The 18,944-nt window shown below is 40.6% G+C and overlaps 1 protein-coding gene across 1 annotated transcript; it reads right to left on the reverse strand.

Annotated features, from left to right (window-relative positions):
• Positions 1-5,278: 5,278 nt before the first annotated feature.
• LOC107650517 (zinc finger protein OZF-like) lies at positions 5,279-12,615 on the reverse strand. The gene is made up of 2 exons (XM_056826313.1): positions 12,316-12,615; positions 5,279-6,897 (listed from the first exon to the last, which is right to left on the reverse strand). Exons 1-2 carry the CDS (start codon positions 12,613-12,615, stop codon positions 5,455-5,457), a joined length of 1,743 nt encoding a protein of 580 aa, XP_056682291.1. The 3' UTR covers positions 5,279-5,454.
• Between the last annotated feature and the right edge of the window lie 6,329 nt (positions 12,616-18,944).

Here is an 18,944-nt window from a genome sequence, read left to right on the forward strand (position 1 = left end):
CTATGACACTTGCCATATTGGGTATTATTCTCGTGTTGGATAGACCCAAACTCACAAAACATGGGAGAAGGTTTTGATTAAAAATAAAATGTTGGAAAACTGAAAAGCAGTTTGGTGAGAAAATGAAGCAGATGATCATGTCATAGCAGAGCCATAATGTCCAAATGGATTCATAACGAGTTTTAGAAAATCCTCATCAAAAATATAAAAGATGATATTAAATCTTTTACACATATGATGGGGAAAAGTCTTAATGAGACATAATATGAAACTGTGAAAAAAGATTAATTTGTTTCTATAAGAAGGAAAAGCAGTGCATGAAGAAATCCAAAACAACCTTATGATCAACATCTATAATGATACTATCTCTAAACAATTGGAAGTTTTCAAAGAAGGAAACAAATTGCTACTAGCCATCAGAAAGAAGTGAGATGACAGGCAGCCAGGAGCTATGAGCAGGAGAGTCTGGGATCATCTGAGAGGGATTCTTGCAGAAGGTGTGGTTGGCTGGTTGGGGAAGGTGGCAGGGAAAAGGCAGGGCTTGAACCAAGCCTTGAAGGCCATGTCAGGCTTAGCAGTGAAGACCAGGTAGTCCCTGCAGAGGGTGAACACCAGAGACAGCCTGCCTGGGTCAGGAGGTGCCCAGGGGCCCAACTGGGATGGGTCAGGACATGCCCAGGGTCACACAGCTTAGAAATGTCTGAGGCCAGATTTGAACCTGGCTCTCAATCCACTAAATCACCTGGCTGTTCCCTCTTTGTTCTTTCTTATAAAAAGTCACCAGAAAGGAGAAAGAGAGATCTCTTACAGATATGTAGAGATAGCTAGCTCCTCAGTATATCCACTGATTGCCATTGGCTTCTCTAAAGACTTCTGAGAATTTTCCCCAGGATGATATGGAAAACCTGACTGTTGGTTGAACTTAAATAGCTTGATCCCAGTTGGGGAGCCATGTTTTCCATACTCTAATTTTTGCAATTCATCTATTTTGTGGTTTGGGTTCGGTTGAGTAAATAGATTTCCTCAATATTCACTATTGGTGACAGCCTTTTTGTAGCCAGGATTTAGTGGGAGAGGCTCAGATGGTTGAGTGTGAGGAGCACTCTCTTCCTGTTTCTAGATAGAAGTGCCTCTATTCACAAATTTCCCAACTGTGTGCTCTACCTGGATCCCTGTGATCATATTCATCGGACAAAAGGACTCAGTGGAAACAGTTTGGATTGTAAGGCTAGTATTTAGGGGCATCAGCCCGAAGAGACAGGCCCAACCACCTCTGAAGATCAGAACTTTTCTTCCTCTTGCTGTCTACTGCTAAGACTTTGAATTTAAGAAAACTAGCACAGAATAGCATAGACAGGAATAAAAGAAACCCTCCATCCCTCTGTGAGTCCTGACCTCAGCTCAAAAGCTGAGAGAGACTCAAACCTCATCTAGGGAAATCCCTCTTCTTCCCTGATACCTTCCCCAATCCAACATTGTTATTAAAATTTATCTTTGCAGTCAGATAAGAGGACTGTCATTTTAGGGGACATAGAGGGAGCCGAATCTCAGGACAGTTTTTCAACAATCAATAGTCCTTGACCCCTGCTGGGCAACTAAGACTGGAGGGAGCCTTGTCCCTCAGGAGTGTCCCATGCCTTCCTGCTCTGGGGTATCTCCCACATCAATCCAAATAGAGAAGATGTCCCCTCAGGCTATCATTTTCAAAAATAGCCTCAGCAGGGGGTATCTCCTATTCCCTCATCAGCAGCCATATTTCCTCTCTCCCCTCAACTCCTCCATTCCCTGTTCCAAAACCTTCAGTATCTCCTGTTCTTCATATCCCACCCATTTCCTCTATAAATATTACATTACTCAGGCCCAAAACCTTAATAGTATAGGAGGGAAAAGGGCCCTTCAGCTTCTGCCGGACAGTCAGAGAGGGAAGAATCTCTGGGCCTTCTCTGTAGTCCTTTCTCCCTTTGCCAAGAGGCCCACATTCTGCTGTGTGTGACTGCCTGGAGTAGGAGGGCACTTTCTGGGAAATCCTAACAAAATGGGAATGTCTACACGCCTTCTTTGATATGTTTCATCAAGTGACAAATCTGAAACAACTGACAGATGCCCTAGGCTGTCCTAAGTCAAGCTTAAGCTACCATTGGTACATGTGAGATGCAGGAAGTGATATTAAAAAAAGTCTATATATTCACAGCACTTCCTCTTGCCAGCTCTCTTTTGGTGGAGAGAGGTGGCTTGTGGCAGTGTGCTCGGCATCTTGGCATCTTGGCATGGCTGCAGCTATTGTCCCGGTTTGGTGATGAGTGTCCTTGATACAGTAACTGGGAGAAGCTTAATATTGTGGGTCAGGTGAGGCCTGTTTCCTGAGCTCTCTTGGAGTTTAGGCTGATTCCTTTTTTTCCTCCTAGGAGGTCCCTCATCTTGGGAGGAGGCCTCATGATTGCAAGATCTCTGAAGAGCTTGGCTCAGGCTTGGCTGGAGAAATCTTATACCCTTTTCCCTCTCTCTTCTTAATTCCTTCCCTCTATATTAATTGAACCAACATAAAAAATTCCCTAACTGACTTGAATATTTTTATTTGGATTTGAATTCATCTCTGGTGACCATAAGGATGATATATTAGTCAAAACCCCTAAATTTACGCCTTTACATCCCCTGATTCTAACAATGAAGGCACTTGGGTCTTCCTTTCTTGGGAAGATTGAATTGTAATTCACAATCTACTTTTAGATGTTAATCTACAAAAAGGTGGTGATTCAGTATTTTAAGTCGATCTACCCATTTTAACTACAAAAGGTGTTAAGTAACTACAAAAGGTGAACTAATTTAAAAAAGGTGTTAAAATAACCAAAAATAGATAATATAACTAAAGACAGTGTGAACTAAAGAGTGGGCAGTCCTGGAGAGGAGCATCTGCTGTGATTGGACGTGACACGAGAAAAAGATCTTTAAAGAGATCAGAGGCCAGAAGAAGATATTTTGATTCAAGATTCGAGTTGGATGGAGGATACTCTGACTCCTCTATCCAACACAGAGTTGGACTAGAGGAAATGGACCTCTGGAGGAACTCCTGCAGGAGACCTCAGACTGCTTTTCCTTTGGTGAGTGAAAGTCTGACACAGAGATCTAAATCTCTTAATAAAGGCCCATCATCTTGAGACCCACCCCCCTGGGGCTTAGAAATTCTAACTGATATCAGAATAAGCCCAATCCTGATGTCTCTCTGTCTCTGTCTCTCTCTATATGATCTTCCCCTAATTGTAAATAAATAAATCATTAATTCCATTTACTTTAGTAATTCATCTTGGGATTTAGAATTTAATTCCCTGGCAAAGGCCTAATTAATATATTTCAGTCACAAGCACAAATAAATTTAACACCTCCCATGGATGGGAGAACAACCTTTGGCCTCTAGAGGGGCTAGACTACCCTCAAATGAAACTCTTGGACAGGAAATGGATTGATATGCACAGCCAGCCACATAGCACAGAAACAGTTGTATTCCCCAGGACTGAATCTAGCCCAAAGATCCTGAACCACAGAGAATCCTAGAGTTGCAGCTGGAAGTTATCTTCTCCCGACCCTGTGCAACATCCTCAAAGAGGGATCAGTTACTTCTCTGTTACTAACCTGTGAAGAAACAACTTCCCTCTACCCTATCCCACCAAGCCACTTCTACCCTCTGTGGGCAGCTCTCATGTTATATGGTTTTCATCAATGGAGGAAATCCGCCCTTCCCATCTTCTCTTGCCAGGTCTTATGAATCTTTCACTTTCATGGATTATAGGGACAACAAAGAATGTGGGGAGAGTAGGGCCCCTACTGGGAAAAGTTCTCTGCCTCCTCCCCAAATTAGCTGTAAGGTGTATGAAGGCTGCCCTTGTAAGATGAGGAAGTCTACACGATTTGTCTAAATGCATCTTCTGGGACAAAATGGAAAAATCTCTCTGGAATATTGCCAAGTTCTCCCACTCCAAAAGACACTGTGAAGCCTGCTTGGAAACCTGGAATTAAAATCATTTGGAAAACTTTTTACAAAACTGTCACCTCCTCACTACTGGTATTCATCCATGGACAGAAGGAACCATTCAAGTGCAACTTGTAAAGCAAATGGAGAGAATTGCAATATAGTAGGGTGGAAAACCCGTCAAAACTGAGAGACTTCTTTCCCTTCTCTTGGATTCCAGTGCTCACAACATCATTTTTTCCTCCAACTCAATCGCCTTCTCATCTACGAGTCTGAAGCATCCATGGTGATACCCCCTCTAATAGGCTGGCCCCCCATTTCTTTAGCCTCTCCACATCCACGTTAACATTGTCTTGGTGACTTAGCCATCCATAAAGTTGATTATATGCTTGATCTTAACATCACTCAAAACTATCTACCTCCATTATCTGGAAATCTATCATTTCCTTAAACACCCAATTCTTCCCATTTACTACTAGTCTGCATCTGCCCCTAGTAGTACAGATCCAAACTCATCTCTTCTTCCTCAGCCCTTTACAGACAATCCACCTAATGTGCAGATATTGTATGGATATACCAACAGAGGACATATTCTGTTCAGCAATGTTCCCTTATTCCTGCTACTGGACTTGTCCATTTACTGTCCCCATTATATGTTTTTGCTATAAATGAATCAATGAATGATGGGATTGACAAAAAGAATAAAAAGAAAATTATTGAAAATAAACTGAAATTCCTAAAATTTTAGAAATAGTTTGAATTTCTTATTAAAATAAGACATGTGGAATGTCTCAATTAACAAAAACACTTGTGAGTTTTAAAAACCATTGAAGATAAACAATCCCTAGTTTTAAAATAAGCAATTATTCTAAAAATCACATTTTATTATACGTCAGAAATTAGAATATTAATATCAAGATGAAGTGACATTCAAACTAGAAAGCATTACCTTGTTTGTAATATGTAAAGATAAATATCAATCCTATATAAAAGTGGGAATAAATGAGAGGAGAAAATATATTAATAAAAATAATAAATATAAATGGTTTGTATTATCTGAGTGTCAAAAATGAGGTAAAGAATGAAATAAAAAATTGAATTCATTATTGGGTTACATAACAGAAACTCATTTCATGATTATCATACAGCCAAATGAAACTTTTTTTTCACATGAAAGTTTTTTTTCAGCACAAGTTTTCTAATGTAGAAAATTTTGTATTTTGTACCAAAACATTCTCACAAGAAGCGTACGGAAAAGGTTTATATCTAACATGATCAGATGATCAATGACTACTAGATGCTTACAGAGCCCTTTGGCATATTCATCACATTACTAAAGTTTCTCACCAATATGGGCCCTCTGATGGTCAAGAAAATATGACTGAAAACTGAGGACTTTCTCACAGCCTTCACATTTATAAGGTTCCTCACCAATGTGAATTCTCTGATGTACCAGGAAGTTTGTTCTCTTATTGAAATCTTTACCACATTCATGATTTTTTAATGAGCTTTCCAGTATGAATTCTCTGATGGACAATTAAATTTGAACTCCGATTAAAGGCCTTCCCACAATCATTACATTTAAATGGCTTCTCACCAGTATGAATTCTTTGGTGTTGAAGGAGGTTGGAACTCTGATTAAAGGCCTTCCCACAATCATGACATTGAAATGGCTTCTCACCAGTATGAATTCTCTGGTGTTTAAGGAGGGTAGAACTCACAATAAAGGCCTTCTCACAATCATCACATTTAAAAGGCTTCTCACCAGTATGAATACTCTGGTGCTGAAGGAGGTGGGAATTCTGATTAAAAGCCTTCCCACAATCATCACATTTAAAAGGCTTCTCACCAGTATGAATTCTCTGGTGTTGAAGGAGGTGGGAACTCTGATTAAAGGCCTTCTCACAATCATTACATTTAAAAGGCTTCTCACCAGTATGAATTCTCTGGTGTTGAAGGAGGTGGGAACTCCGATTAAAGGCCTTCTCACAATCATCACATTTAAATGGCTTCTCACCAGTATGAATTCTCTGGTGTTGAAGGAGGTGGGAACTCCGATTAAAGGCCTTCTCACAATCATCACATTTAAATGGCTTCTCACCAGTATGAATTCTCTGGTGTTGAAGGAGGTGGGAACTCCGATTAAAGGCCTTCTCACAATCATTACATTTAAAAGGCTTCTCACCCATATGAATTCTCTGGTGTTGAAGGAGGTGGGAACTCCGATTAAAGGCCTTCTCACAATCATTACATTTAAAAGGCTTCTCACCAGTATGAATTCTCTGGTGCCGAAGGAGGTGGGAATTCTGATTAAAGGCCTTCCCACAATCATGACATTGAAATGGCTTCTCACCAGTATGAATTCTTTGGTGTTGAAGGAGGTGGGAACTCTGTTTAAAGGCTTTCACACAATCATTACATTTAAATAGCCTCTCAATATTATGAATTCTTTGGTGAATAGAGATGTTGGAATTCTGATTAAAGGCCTTCCCAGTACCATGACATTGAAATGGCTTCTCACCAGTATGAATTCTCTGGTGTTGAAGGAGGTGGGAACTCTGATTAAAGGACTTCCCACAATCATCACATTTAAATGGCTTCTCACCAGTATGAATTCTCTGGTGTTGAAGGAGGTGGGAACTCTGATTAAAGGCCTTACCACAATCATTACATTTAAATAGCCTCTCAATATTATGAATTCTTTGGTGAATAGAGATGTTGGAATTCTGATTAAAGGCCTTCCCAGTACCATGACATTGAAATGGCTTCTCATCAGTATGAATTCTCTGGTGTTGAAGGAGGTGGGAACTCCGAATAAAGGCCTTCCCACAATCATGACATTTAAAAGGTTTCTCACCAGTATGAATTCTCTGGTGTATAATAAGTTTTGACCTATGACTGAAGACTTTCCCACAATCATTGCATTTAAAAGGCTTCTCACCAGTATGAATCCTCTGATGCAAAATATGTTTTGAGTCATTAATAAACATTTTCCCACAGTCATTGCATTGATAAGGATTTTTTCTAGTATGTGCCCTCCGATGTATGTTAAGTTTTGACGTATGACGGAAACCTTTCCCACAGTCATTGCATTCATAAGGGTTTTCTCCAACATGAATTCTCTGATGTAAAATGAGTTTTGAGCTTTTATTAAAAGCTTTCCTACATTGAGGGCACTTGTAGAATTTCTCTCCAGTATACATGTTGGTACTTTTCTGAAATGAGTAAAGATGAAATGCCCCAAATGTGACTCCTGGTTTCTCTGATTTCTCCACAGAATTTGTTTTCATCAATTTCTACTTCTCCAAAAGCAGAATGCAAGACCAATCTTTTTGCTTCCTTCTTCCTCAGGAATGCCTTATTTTGGAGTTTCCTTCTTGCTCTTAGACCTGGACTCCCAGTCTGAAAGAGATGAAATGAAATACACAAATTTCCTTTGTGGCCTCTTCTAGGGGAAGGGGACCCTTGTAGCTGAGAAAAACCAGGCACATACCCCACAGTGACAATAGCCCTAAAAGGAATGCCCTTGAGTTCTCTCAAACATAGCCTGAATTCATGGGGAAAAGGCAGAGAAGGTCAACAGAACTAGGAGGGAAAAGTGGCCATGATCCATGGGCAACACAGAGCTAGGAAGGAATTGAAGGAGGTGGGTAATGAGGAGTGATCAGAGATTTGGGAATCCAAGCCATGAGAACTACCAAAAGAGTTCAAGGATGAAGGAAGATGAGGGGAAATATCAGAAGGACAACTGAATGATTGTAATGAATAAACACTGTGTAAGAGGAAGTTGGAATGAGGTAGAGAGGCCTATCAATGCTGAACAGAGGAAGACTCATGAATTCTTTGGTTTTTAAACCCTTCCCTTCCCTCTTAGAATCAGTACTGTGTATCGGTTCCAAAGGAAAAGAGCAGGAAAGAGTAGACAGTGGTGATTAGGTGACTTGCTCAGGGTCACATAGTTGGACCCATGAATTCCAGAGCAAATGGGAGTCACTGGCATTTCTTGAGTAGGAGAATGGCATGGTCTGATTGGGATAGGAGAGTCAAGTCAGACTCCACCATCAGTCATAGGAAGCAGCACTGTGGCCTAAAGAGAACCCTAGTTTAGGAGTCAGGAAATCTGGCTTCAACTATTAGACTACCTACTTAGTAGACACTGGATTAACTGGTGTCATGGGCGAAGTCCAAGACTCCAGGGTATTCCTGAGTGATGAACGATCAGTCAAAAAAATAAGAAACAGAAGAGAGCTTAATCATAACAGCCATGGGATTGCTTTGCATCTGACTGCTGCTCTGCTTTCTCCATGTCTAATCTTTATTTTTATACCCATTCTGTTGGCATGCAGATACACAAAATCAAAGAGAGATAATTGGAAAAGTGATACATTAACTTTTTTTTTTTAACCCTTACCTTTCTTCTTGGATTCAATACTGTGTATTGGCTCCAAGGCAGAAGAGTGGTAAGGGCTAGGCAATGGGGGTCAAGTGACTTGCCCAGGGTCACACAGCTGGGAAGTGTCTGAGCCCATATTTGAAGCTAAGTCCTCCCATTTCTAGACTCTCAATCCACTGAGCTACCCAGCTGCCCCAATACATTATCTTTTAACAAATGACTTGATTAACATTCTATATTCTTGTATTGTGATTACAGACAGAATAAAGGTTGCACACAAGATCAATGATTTTGTCACAGGTGGCTTAATTTTCTCACCCTGTAAGAAGTTTTGAGCTAACAATCAGGGAAAATTACGTCTTGCTTTTAATAAAATGGAATAATTAATCAGCAGTTCTTAGAAAACAACTCAACAATCATATCATGGAGGCTGTGGGGTCTGGGAACACAATTCAGATTTAGACTGGTGGCTTCTAGGGAGTTCCTGAGTCACACGGAAGCTTGAAGTTCTTATCTTTGGGCCTCTTTGACTGATTTGGGTGCCGACTTCATGAGCAAGTTTTGGGCTTGGCCTGTAGATGAGGTTTTCTGGGAATTATGTTCCTAAGTAAAAGGTAACACATGACAGTCTCTTTGGGATTGGGTTTGAGGGTCTGACCTTTTGGTGATGTTTTGGAGAATTATGGCACTTGTGCTTCGTTCTTTTATTATTTCTTTTGAGACTAGGGGGAATAATAATCATGTGAATTCATAGGTGAGGGGCATTGATGAAAGAGGTCATGTAAAAGGGGGTTGGGTGGGTAATCACGTCTCGCCAAGGACCACTCTGTGGTCTCCCAGCTACCACGCGTGACTCTGTCTCGTGGACTGATGGCCCCCAGCACTCATCTGCCAATTGCAGATAAAGTCCCTCCTAATCTAGTGGCAGTGAAGTGATGGTGAAGGGAAGAGTTCACAAGGGCCTAAAGTCAGAAAGATTTGAGTTCAAATCTGGGCTTCAGACTCTTCCTAGCTGGGTGACCCTGGCCAAGTCACTTTACCTCTGCTGACTCACTTTCCTCAATGGTAAAGTGACAACCTACCTCTTAGGATTGTTGTGAGGATCTTAAGAGATGGTAGTATAATAAAGTGCTCAGTACAGCCCAGCATAGAATAGACTTGCTGTTGATATTTTATTTATCCATTAATTTATCTATTATCTCTAAATCTGCTTCTGAAGTTTCTAAATTTTCTATGTCAAGTTGTAACCGATTTGATAACACTCTAAACATGAAAAATAGATCAGTGGACATGTCTTGAGAGCTTGTTATGAGCTGTGTATTATGCTAAGTGCTGGACATCCAAAAAAGGGGTAAAAAATGGCTCCTCCCTGAGGAAGCTCACAGGAGACAACATTCAAACAAAAACATACCAAGGAAGCTATACATAGGATTAACAGGATACCCAAGGGAATATCTCCTGGTTCCCCTGGCCCTTCTTAGTATTGAGGTCCCTTCCCATTCCCTACATTCTTATCTGTTTGCCTTAGGGTAAATGGGAAACTCCTAAAGGAAAGGTTCTATTTGCCTTTGGCCTTTGCTTCCTCATCACCTAGAACTGGGAGTAGCACCTACCAGAGGTTTCATAGATAAGGGTTTCATTGGGGAACTAAGGCCCCTGAGGAATCCAGGGCCTCCTTTCCTCTGCAATCAGGGGTGACCCTCAGCTACCTTGTTCTAGGTCATTGGTCCTCATTAAGGCAGGAGGAGACCCCTCTGAGAGCTTGGGGTGAGGGACTGAAGCAAGGAGGACTTGAGGAGGAGGAGGAGAAAATGGGGCAGACTCACCCACAGCAGGAACAGACCCCAGAAGGCCCTGAAGCTCAATAGAGTAACCTCAGGTTCAGTTCAGTGGGACCAGAACAAGAGCTCCCACCTAAAAAGACTCATCCAGGCTGAGGGCTGCCCGAGGAAGTCTCCATCAGAAAGTGTAGGCCTGGTACCTCTCACTTCCTTATCTGGCCTCTTTCCTCCCAAGGTTCTGAAGCTCTGGGAGTTCTGCCTTTATTCCAGGCCTCAGCTCTGCCCTGCCCCATCTTGATCACCTCCAGGTGGTAGAATTTTCTCTTAATTCAGGGCTTATTTACTTCCCTCGGGAGATGGCATAGACCTTGAGAAGGTTTGGATTTCGTTATCTAAGTAGCAGATTTGGGGCCCAGCCTGGTACATTTTTAAAAATCACATTCTATTTTTTCCCTTAATTAAATGTAAAAATGATTTTTAACCACCTTTAAAATTTTTTTGAGTCAAATTGTTTTCCCCTCTCTATGGGGGTCATGTGTGGGAGACTGGTGATGAGTGATTGGATCTGAGGGCTGTTGTAGCCATGGAGAGTGAGAGTGAGCCAGCTAGGAAAACTAGCATCTAGAGAGAAAGAGTGAGATAAGGAGAAGGACCAGAAGGGTGAAGCCAGCATGCCTTTTGAGAAGGACCAGGGGAAAGGATCATGGCACCATGACTGGGGCTATGACTTCCTTTATTGTGACTAAAAGAAAGTCTTTTATAGAGAGAAAAATCCTAAGCACAACAACATTGGGGGGCTGGATGTGCTACTCTCCCACAGGATAATGTTTATGAAAATGGCTCCACACATGAGCATTACCAGGGTTGCTATTACAGAGGTAAGCAAGCTGAGAAACTGTGATTGCTAATCTCTTCTGTGTAACTTGGAGAAAGGCAAGTGTGGTACTTTCAGTCTTGGTATTACAATGACCTCTTTGCTTTCCAGAGTGAGGGGGGACTGAGGACTTCATGATGACCTTTGTCTGAGTGCAGTACTATTGACTATCAATTACTGTCGTTATAGATTGTTTAACTCTGAGAAGACCAAAGAAAAATCTGGTCTTTGGTTTGGACTCTGAGTCTGCTAAGGCTCAGGGTCCTGACTTGGTTCTTGTTGATACTCAACCAGCTATCCTTTGCTTTTTTATAATTTGAAGGCAAAGTTAAGATTTATCAGGATAATAGTGGTAGTTTTTATTTAGATAGTATAAATTTGGGTTAGTCAGATCAGGGAGGATTAATGTAGCCTGTGAAAAACAGGAGAAGCAGATCTTTGTGGAACCAGATCTTTGTGGAACCAGGGTGTTTCATTTGGGTGGAGTTGGAATCCCTTAGAGTTAGAAATCCTTTTATTCTTATATATTTCAACATATATTTTATTTTTGATAACAAGAGTCTCTTTAGCATCCTTGTGCCTGGCCCTGAAATGATGTTCATTTATGAGTTTCACTTCACTGATATAAACTGAGGATACTTTGTGAGCACAGGAAGCAGAGTATCTGAAATCAGTTTTTAATCAATAATCAAGTCCATTGCCTATATTAGATTTACTGTCCCCCTTTTGTTTTTACAGTCATGAAAATGCCTCGTAGCAGCATTTAGATTGTTCTCATCAATGATTAAATACTCAGTATGAATATGAAATCATTTTGGGGGGTATTTAATCATCTTTCACTTTATGACTTTAAGTAAAAATATCCCAGTGGTGTGATTTCCATAAACCCTTTTTTCATAAATCTTATACATTAAAATTGAGATAAAAATCTTTCTTGTTAGTATTCTGATTTCATTCATATATAATCCATAACCTCAAACAACTTTCTTGTTTGGGGCTCTACTTATTCTGATCAGACGTCTCTTAGGCTCAATCCTGGTTTTTTTGTTTGTGCACACCAGATAAGACAACACCAGAGGACAACAACAGGGTTCAACATAGACCAGGTTTAACACAGAGTGATCGTGTTCTAAAATCATTGTTGTTCTGGGATTAACTGCTGCTCAGACCCTTCTTGGCAGTGAGTTGTTGAAAAGTCCTCGAGTGTCTCTTGGCTAAAGCTGTTTCTTTCCATCTCTCCAGGTCTTTCAATCTCTCCTCTGGCTGCACTTGAGCTCTCTTACATTGGGATGTATCCTCAGGCCTTGTCAAAGTTCTTTTTACATCCATCCTGGCTTTTGTGTCGAATTGATTCTGTTTCTGGTTCCTGCAATCTTTTTGGAAATGAAATATACTGGGCTGTCTCTTTGGAAAGGCACCTACGGTGCTCCGGAATGGTTTGGTGTTTGGCTTGGTGGGGCTGTGATCCGTTGGTTCCACTTTTCACCTGCTCACTTGTGTCTTTTGTGTCCCTAAAGAATTGCTCTTGGCCAGGAGTCTTGTGAGTGGCGTGGATGAGCTGGTGGGGGATCCCTGCTGCTGGAGGAGAATCTGATTGGAGCATGTCTGTTTCTGGCTACTTCAGCTGCCATGTCTGATTGGATCTGAGGGCCATTGTAGCCTTGGAGAGTGAGAGTTAGCCTGCTAGGGAGACTAGCAACGAGAAAGAGAGAGACCAGGAAAAGGACAGGAAAGTGCAGCCAGTATGCCTTGTGAGAAGGGCAGAGTGTGGAAGAATCACAGCATCTCTCCCTTCTTCCCCTTCCCTTCTCTGAGTGGTGAAATAACTCTACTGAAATAATGTATATAAATCTAACTGAGACAATAGTTCATTTTCAGATAAGGGAAGGAAGGGATTTGGGATGATCTATCTAAAACCCAAGTCAAGTGGTTACCTCCACCATTTAATACTTCACTACCTACAAATCTACTTGCTTCATCTAGTGAAATGAAACCCCCTTAGTTAATATATAAAAGTGGGGAGGAATTGAAGGTAGCAGGAACAGGATTCAAAGGAAGATCTCGCTGACAGTTGTCCTCTGGAGTCTTGAGCATCTCTGTTGGAAATCAGTCTCAGCAGTAGCAGGGACCCACAAGAACAGACTGGATCACCAGGAAAGCCACAGGAGAGAGAATATCTAGCTCTCTACATCCTTCCTAGAAGAACTAGACAGAAACTCAACTCCTGGCTGCTCTACTGTCCCTCTCAGAAGGAACTGCCTGTCACTCTCCAGAGTTCTGGAACCTTGCTCTTCTGCCTTGCAGGATCTCTTATTCCTGCTAATTTCCCTGTAACAGTGGGCAAGCAATCTGATATGGAGTGTACAGAAGCAATACTGTCAAACTGTTCCCCATACTCATCACTGAGTGGAAGAGAATCTGAGCAAAGAAAAAAGGAAGTCTGCATCCAGACTCCATCAGCTCCTTCTCTGGAGGCAGAGGGCCCTTCTTGTCATGAGTCCTTGTGGTTGTCTTCATGTGGCTCTACTAATTGGTGTTGAAAAGCCAATGTTGTGCCCACCTGAGAGTCAGAATCAGTAGAAGACTTTTGCAGATAAGAAGTGTTTTTCATTCATTCTTGGAGACAAGCACTCATGGTGATAGACTCTTTGAAACTGACTGCAGGAAAGAGAAAGAGAGATCTCTTAAAGACAGGTAGGGGAAGATGGATTCTTAGTCTATCCCCATTTTCCATTTGCTTCCCTAAAGACTTCTGGGAGTTTTCCGCAATGTGGAAGAGTCATGAAGGAAGAGATAATTCCATGCATGGGAGACAGAGAGTAAAGGACCTCAGATGTCAATCAAGAAAGAACATTTCAAATAGAATGTTCCCAGGAATATCAGGTGGAGCATGGCCAGGGGATGAACTGAGAGACTGCCTTGGCTTCTGACCTAGGCTGAGGCTTTGGTGTGACTGATGTTGGTCATTGACTGTTATATACTGGGCTGATTAGAAGAAGACAGAAGAAAATCAATTGTCCTTCATATCTCCTTGACAGACTTGTGTCACAGCTGTGACAGAACTGACATTTCCCAAAATCCTCCTAACCTTCCTTAGAGATTAGGGAACACTTTATCCCTCTCACCTCATCTTACCTCAGTTCTCCATCCTGTTGTTCCCAATAAACCCCCTTACTTGAAAAAGGAAGAGAAAAGAGTTTTTCCTCATTAATCTTATAGTCCACTCAGGGGGGTGGTGCGAAGCCAAAGGCAAAATCAGACAAGGCTACAGAATAGGGTGGTGAAGGGAGGGATTGAGGGAGGAGGAGCTTAGGAAAAATAATCAATTAGACATCAGTAGTGATCAATAGGCAACCCTAGAATATCTCTCTCTAATAGTATCTCTCTATCTCTCAGAAGTACCTCTATCTCCATTACAATTCGGCTTCCTGAGTTTTCCCCAGTATCTCTCTAATCAGAAGCAGAGTATATCATTTACTGCAACTAGAAATAGCTCCACAGATCATCTATTTTTAATACATCTGGATGATACTGAAGGCCTGTCTCTTGGTTGAACTCAGATAACTTGCTCCCCTTTGAGGAGTCATTTTCTACATACTCTGCATAAGTTCTCTGATTTTGGATTTCCCTTCATGAGTAAATCAGTTCCCTCAATATTTCACTCTTCACATTATATATAAAACCCAGTGAAATTGCTTGTTGGCTATGGGAGGAAGGTAGAAGGAGAGGAGGGAAAGAGTGTGAATCATGTAACCATGGAATGATATTCTAAATTAATTAATAAAAATTTCTCAAAATTTTTTTTCAGTCTCTTTGCTGTCCCTCTAACCCAGGAAAGTAGAAGGTTCATGGGAATGTGCCTTGGCAAGAAAAGAGGGAAGGGAAGATCTTTCTGACATGGAAAGAAACCATCCTGAATATGAGAGCTGCCCAAAAGGAGTTGTTGGGGAAGGTTAGCATCTGGAATGTGAATTACCCCCCTTTGGGGATGTTGTAAAGAGTCAGAATTAGAGGGAAGGTCCCTTCCACCTCTGATTCTGGGATCCTCTGTGGTTTAGAATCCTTGGACTAGAATTCTATGCCTTTGGGTATGCATGTGCCACAAGGGTTTACGTGCATATGAGTCTGTTTTCTGTTTAGGAGTTTAATTAGAGGAGAATCTAGACCCTCTAGAAGGATGGATTGTTTCCATTAATGGTGCTAGACTTCCACTTGAAATCCAGTATAAAAATTGTGACAAGGAAATCACTTTAAAAGACTGATATATATTAATTTAAGGTCGCCAAGGTATTCAGCTATGTAATTCCTAAATGAAAACTCAAGTCAGCCGTCAACCTTTTATAAAGTTTAATTACAAAGAGGATGAAGAAAGGTATTAGAGATAAAGAGAGAGAGGGAGAAAGAAAAGGGAGAGAAGGGAATAGGGCTTAAATACCCCCTTCTGTTTAGGCTGGGCCAAAAGGCTCAAGCCCTTAGATAGCTGAGGCAAAGAAAGAGATCAGTCCCTATTACTCACGTGACCAAAATGGAGAAACAGTCTCAGGGGCCTCCACCTCCAGCATCCTTCAGAGCAATCTTCTCAGAGCACCTCTCCAACCACTCAGAGCCAAAACTCTCCAACCAACCGCCTCAGTCCTCAGACCCCTCTCTCTTTAAGGAAACCATCCATGTTCCCTCCCCTCAGTTCTCACATCTACCAATCACTGTCCATGTCTTCCCTGTGCCAATGGTGGCTCTAGCTTAACCCAGGACCGCCAAGATGTCTGTGGCTTTGCACATGTCTGTTAAAGGTCATATTCTCAAATAATTAAACTTGATCCTTTGCTACAGCCCTTCCTAAATCCTGTTACCCTGAGTAGGGTAGAGATTGGAATAATTAAATTTTGATCTATGCTGCAGCCTTTCCTAAATCCTGTTAGGACTGAGTAGGGTGGAGATTGTAATTTCGAAGACCTGGTTCTGTCATTCCAAGTATCTCTATTGTATCCATTCTAAAATCAATCATGACTCAAAGAAATTCCTGTTCTATGCTTAAGCATAGGTCAAAGCCCTTTCCATTGTTCAGCAAAAGGTTTCTGTCCTAAAGTAATCTTAAGAAGGGAGGAGGAGGAACCTCCCATGCCAATGGGGTTCACATTCCAATAGAGTTCTCACTATCAATAGGAAAATTTTCAAGTATGAAATTTCCCAATGGTGAAATTTCCAACATTTATAAGTCTAAGAAATTTTAAGGTTTACAAAATAAAGAAAATATTTAGCTGGAAAAACTGTTTCTATATAGGTTCAAAACTTTTTAAAACTGTTCCAATACTTTTGATAAATATAATCAAAAGTTTCCTCAGTGATGAAGTGAAGCTCAAATGTGAACTTCCTGTCAGACCGAGGTGCAAGGATGTTAAAGAGACTCTTATTATAAACATAAAATGTTTATTGAACTATATAAGGATAAATAAAGGACTTCTAATTCTAAGAGATTCTAAATCCACCCAAATAAACTCCCAGATTCCAGGAGGAACCACTTCTCCTGTGATTTGAAGGCTACACTAGTCCTCTTTGTTCTGACAAACCCAAATTTATATTATCTAAACAAAAACTACTGCTATTATCCTTATATTTCTCAACTTCACCTTCAAATTATAAAATAGGAAAGTCTACTGGTCAAGTCTCAACAAGAATCAAGTTAGGACTCTGAACCTTTACAGACTCAGAGTCCAAACCAAAGATCAGGTTTTTCTTTGGTCTTCCCAGAGTAAAACAATCTACAAAAACCCCAAAAGAGGGTCATGAGTGTTTCCTAAGTTGGGAAAGGAAAATGTGATGATATGTGTATGACCCAGAGTGAATTGCTTGCTTGCCTGCAAGCTCTGTGAAGGGGGAGGGAAGAAGAAAATTTGAATCTTGTAACTTTGAATAATTTGGAAATTTCTTATTGGTAAATTACCAATTTTTTGTAAAATGAAATATAAGAATAAAATTTAAAAATCTGTCACTCTTGGAGCTTTCCTATGGCTTCTTTCTCCTAATGAAGATTAGCCAAGATTAAATTGTGAGACTGATACTTCTCTCGAACTCTGTTTCATTTCTTTTTAAAAAACTCATGAACAAGGTTTCTGGTGTCCAAAGCAGAAGTGATTTCCCTGTTGGAACAAGAAGTATCATGGACAGCAGAGAAAGAAGTACCAAGAAACACATATCCAAGTAAGCAAGGGAGAAGACAAGTGGATAGTAGTTATTGGAGTCAATAGCTCTGTTCCTCAGTCTTTGGAGTATTAGGTGTGTAGTTTTACTCAGTCTACTAGTCCCGGAGAGGGGGCCTCAGACTTTCAGACATTAGTTTGTTCCCATAGACCTATTGTCATCAAATCACCTGCCTGACTTTCTCATCTTTTCTTTCCTGCCATTCCCTCAACCATTATGTGTTGAAGGTAGGACTTGGAGCCCTTGGTTTTCTTGAATATGGTCAGACCACCCATTTGTCTTTTTTTTTTCAGACTTGTGATAATACAACCTTGCAGTTCTCTAGTAATGGTATCTTATCTTTTGCCTGCTTTAAACTTTTTATTACTGAAAGAACACTCTCTTTCTCATCTAAGCTAACCTCTTTCATATACTGACAAACAGGAGTATGCCTCCTGCCTGAACTGTCCTGCTCCTTCTCCAGTAATCCACATTCTCTACATCTTCTACATCTTTTACTAGTCAATTGGAGCCTCACCTTCCTTATGTCCACCCGCCCCCTTTTTTTGCTATTACAGATTATTTTTATTCCTCCCTTCCTTGAACTTCTATTACTTAGTCTTTCTACTTCTAATAATCCCTGTCTCCCCTGGCTTTTCTATATCTGTAAATGTGGATGTTACTCAGTCTAAGTATTTCACCAGATGTTTGTGAGGAAATGTTATTTTTAATCTGAGTGAGGAGAAAATATCTCCAATATGAACATGGGCTTTTACTCCAATGATTTGTTTCCCCATAAATTGGGAGGCTAGACCTGAGACCAAGAACTCAGTTGCAAAGCAAGATACTTCCTTGAAAGACTTATCCCAGGGAGGACTTGCAGAATATGACTTATGGGACTCCAATTAGGGACCATACTGGGAATGTGATGGCAGATTCCAGAGGCCACAGGAGACCCATGAAAGGAATTTGAGGCAAATAACCATCAGCCACAAGAACATACCTTATAAAATAAGAATTTGTGAATGTGATATATTTGGGAAGAATTTCCTTCATAAGTCAAGTATTGTTATATAAAGAGACATTTCCCTAGGAAAGAGTATTTATAAATATGATATACATGGGAATAACTTTAAACAGTATTCAGAAGCAATTAAAAACATAGAATCTCAAGAAAGAGACTTTGTAACAAAAATGTTTGTAAGAGAGAATTTAATTACTCTTCAGCTCTATGTAATAAAATAGCTATTGGAGAGAAATCCTACAAACTTAATGAATTTGAGGAAGCATTCCTACACAGTAAGTTCTTAACTCAACATCAGGGAATGTGTACTGGAGGGAAACACTATAAATGCAAGGAGTGTGGGAAAGTTTTAGGTAAATTTCATCTTAAACTACATCAAAGAGTTGATACTGGAGAGAAACCTTATGAATGCAATGAATGTGGTAAAGCTTTCAATGATGGCTCTTCTCTTACTAAACATCAGAGAATCCATACAGGAGAGAAACCTTATAAATGCAGTGACTGTGGAACATCCTTCATTGACAGTTTGTCTCTCGCTCAAAATCAGAGAATTCATACTGGAGAGAAGCCCTACAAATGTTCTGAATGTGGTGCAGCATTCACACACAGTCATCCCTTTCTCCCCACCAGAGAATTCATACTGGAGAAAAACCCTTTAAGTGTAATGAATGTGGCAAAGCATTCAGGCAGAATGTATTTCTGATACTACATGAGAGTATGCACACTGGTGA

This window comes from Monodelphis domestica, chromosome 4, assembly GCF_027887165.1.
Source record: "Monodelphis domestica isolate mMonDom1 chromosome 4, mMonDom1.pri, whole genome shotgun sequence".
Taxonomy (NCBI): Eukaryota; Metazoa; Chordata; class Mammalia; order Didelphimorphia; family Didelphidae; genus Monodelphis; species Monodelphis domestica.

Bases quoted from the DNA above. Each gene is read 5' to 3' on its own strand.
- LOC107650517 (XM_056826313.1), bottom strand. From the start codon at position 12,615: ATGCTCCAATCAGATTCTCCTCCAGCAGCAGGGATCCCCCACCAGCTC. The intron at 6,898-12,315 runs GCCTGAGGATAC...ACTGGTGAGAAG, and splicing joins GTAAAAAGAACTTTGACAAG to CCTTTTAAATGCAATGATTG.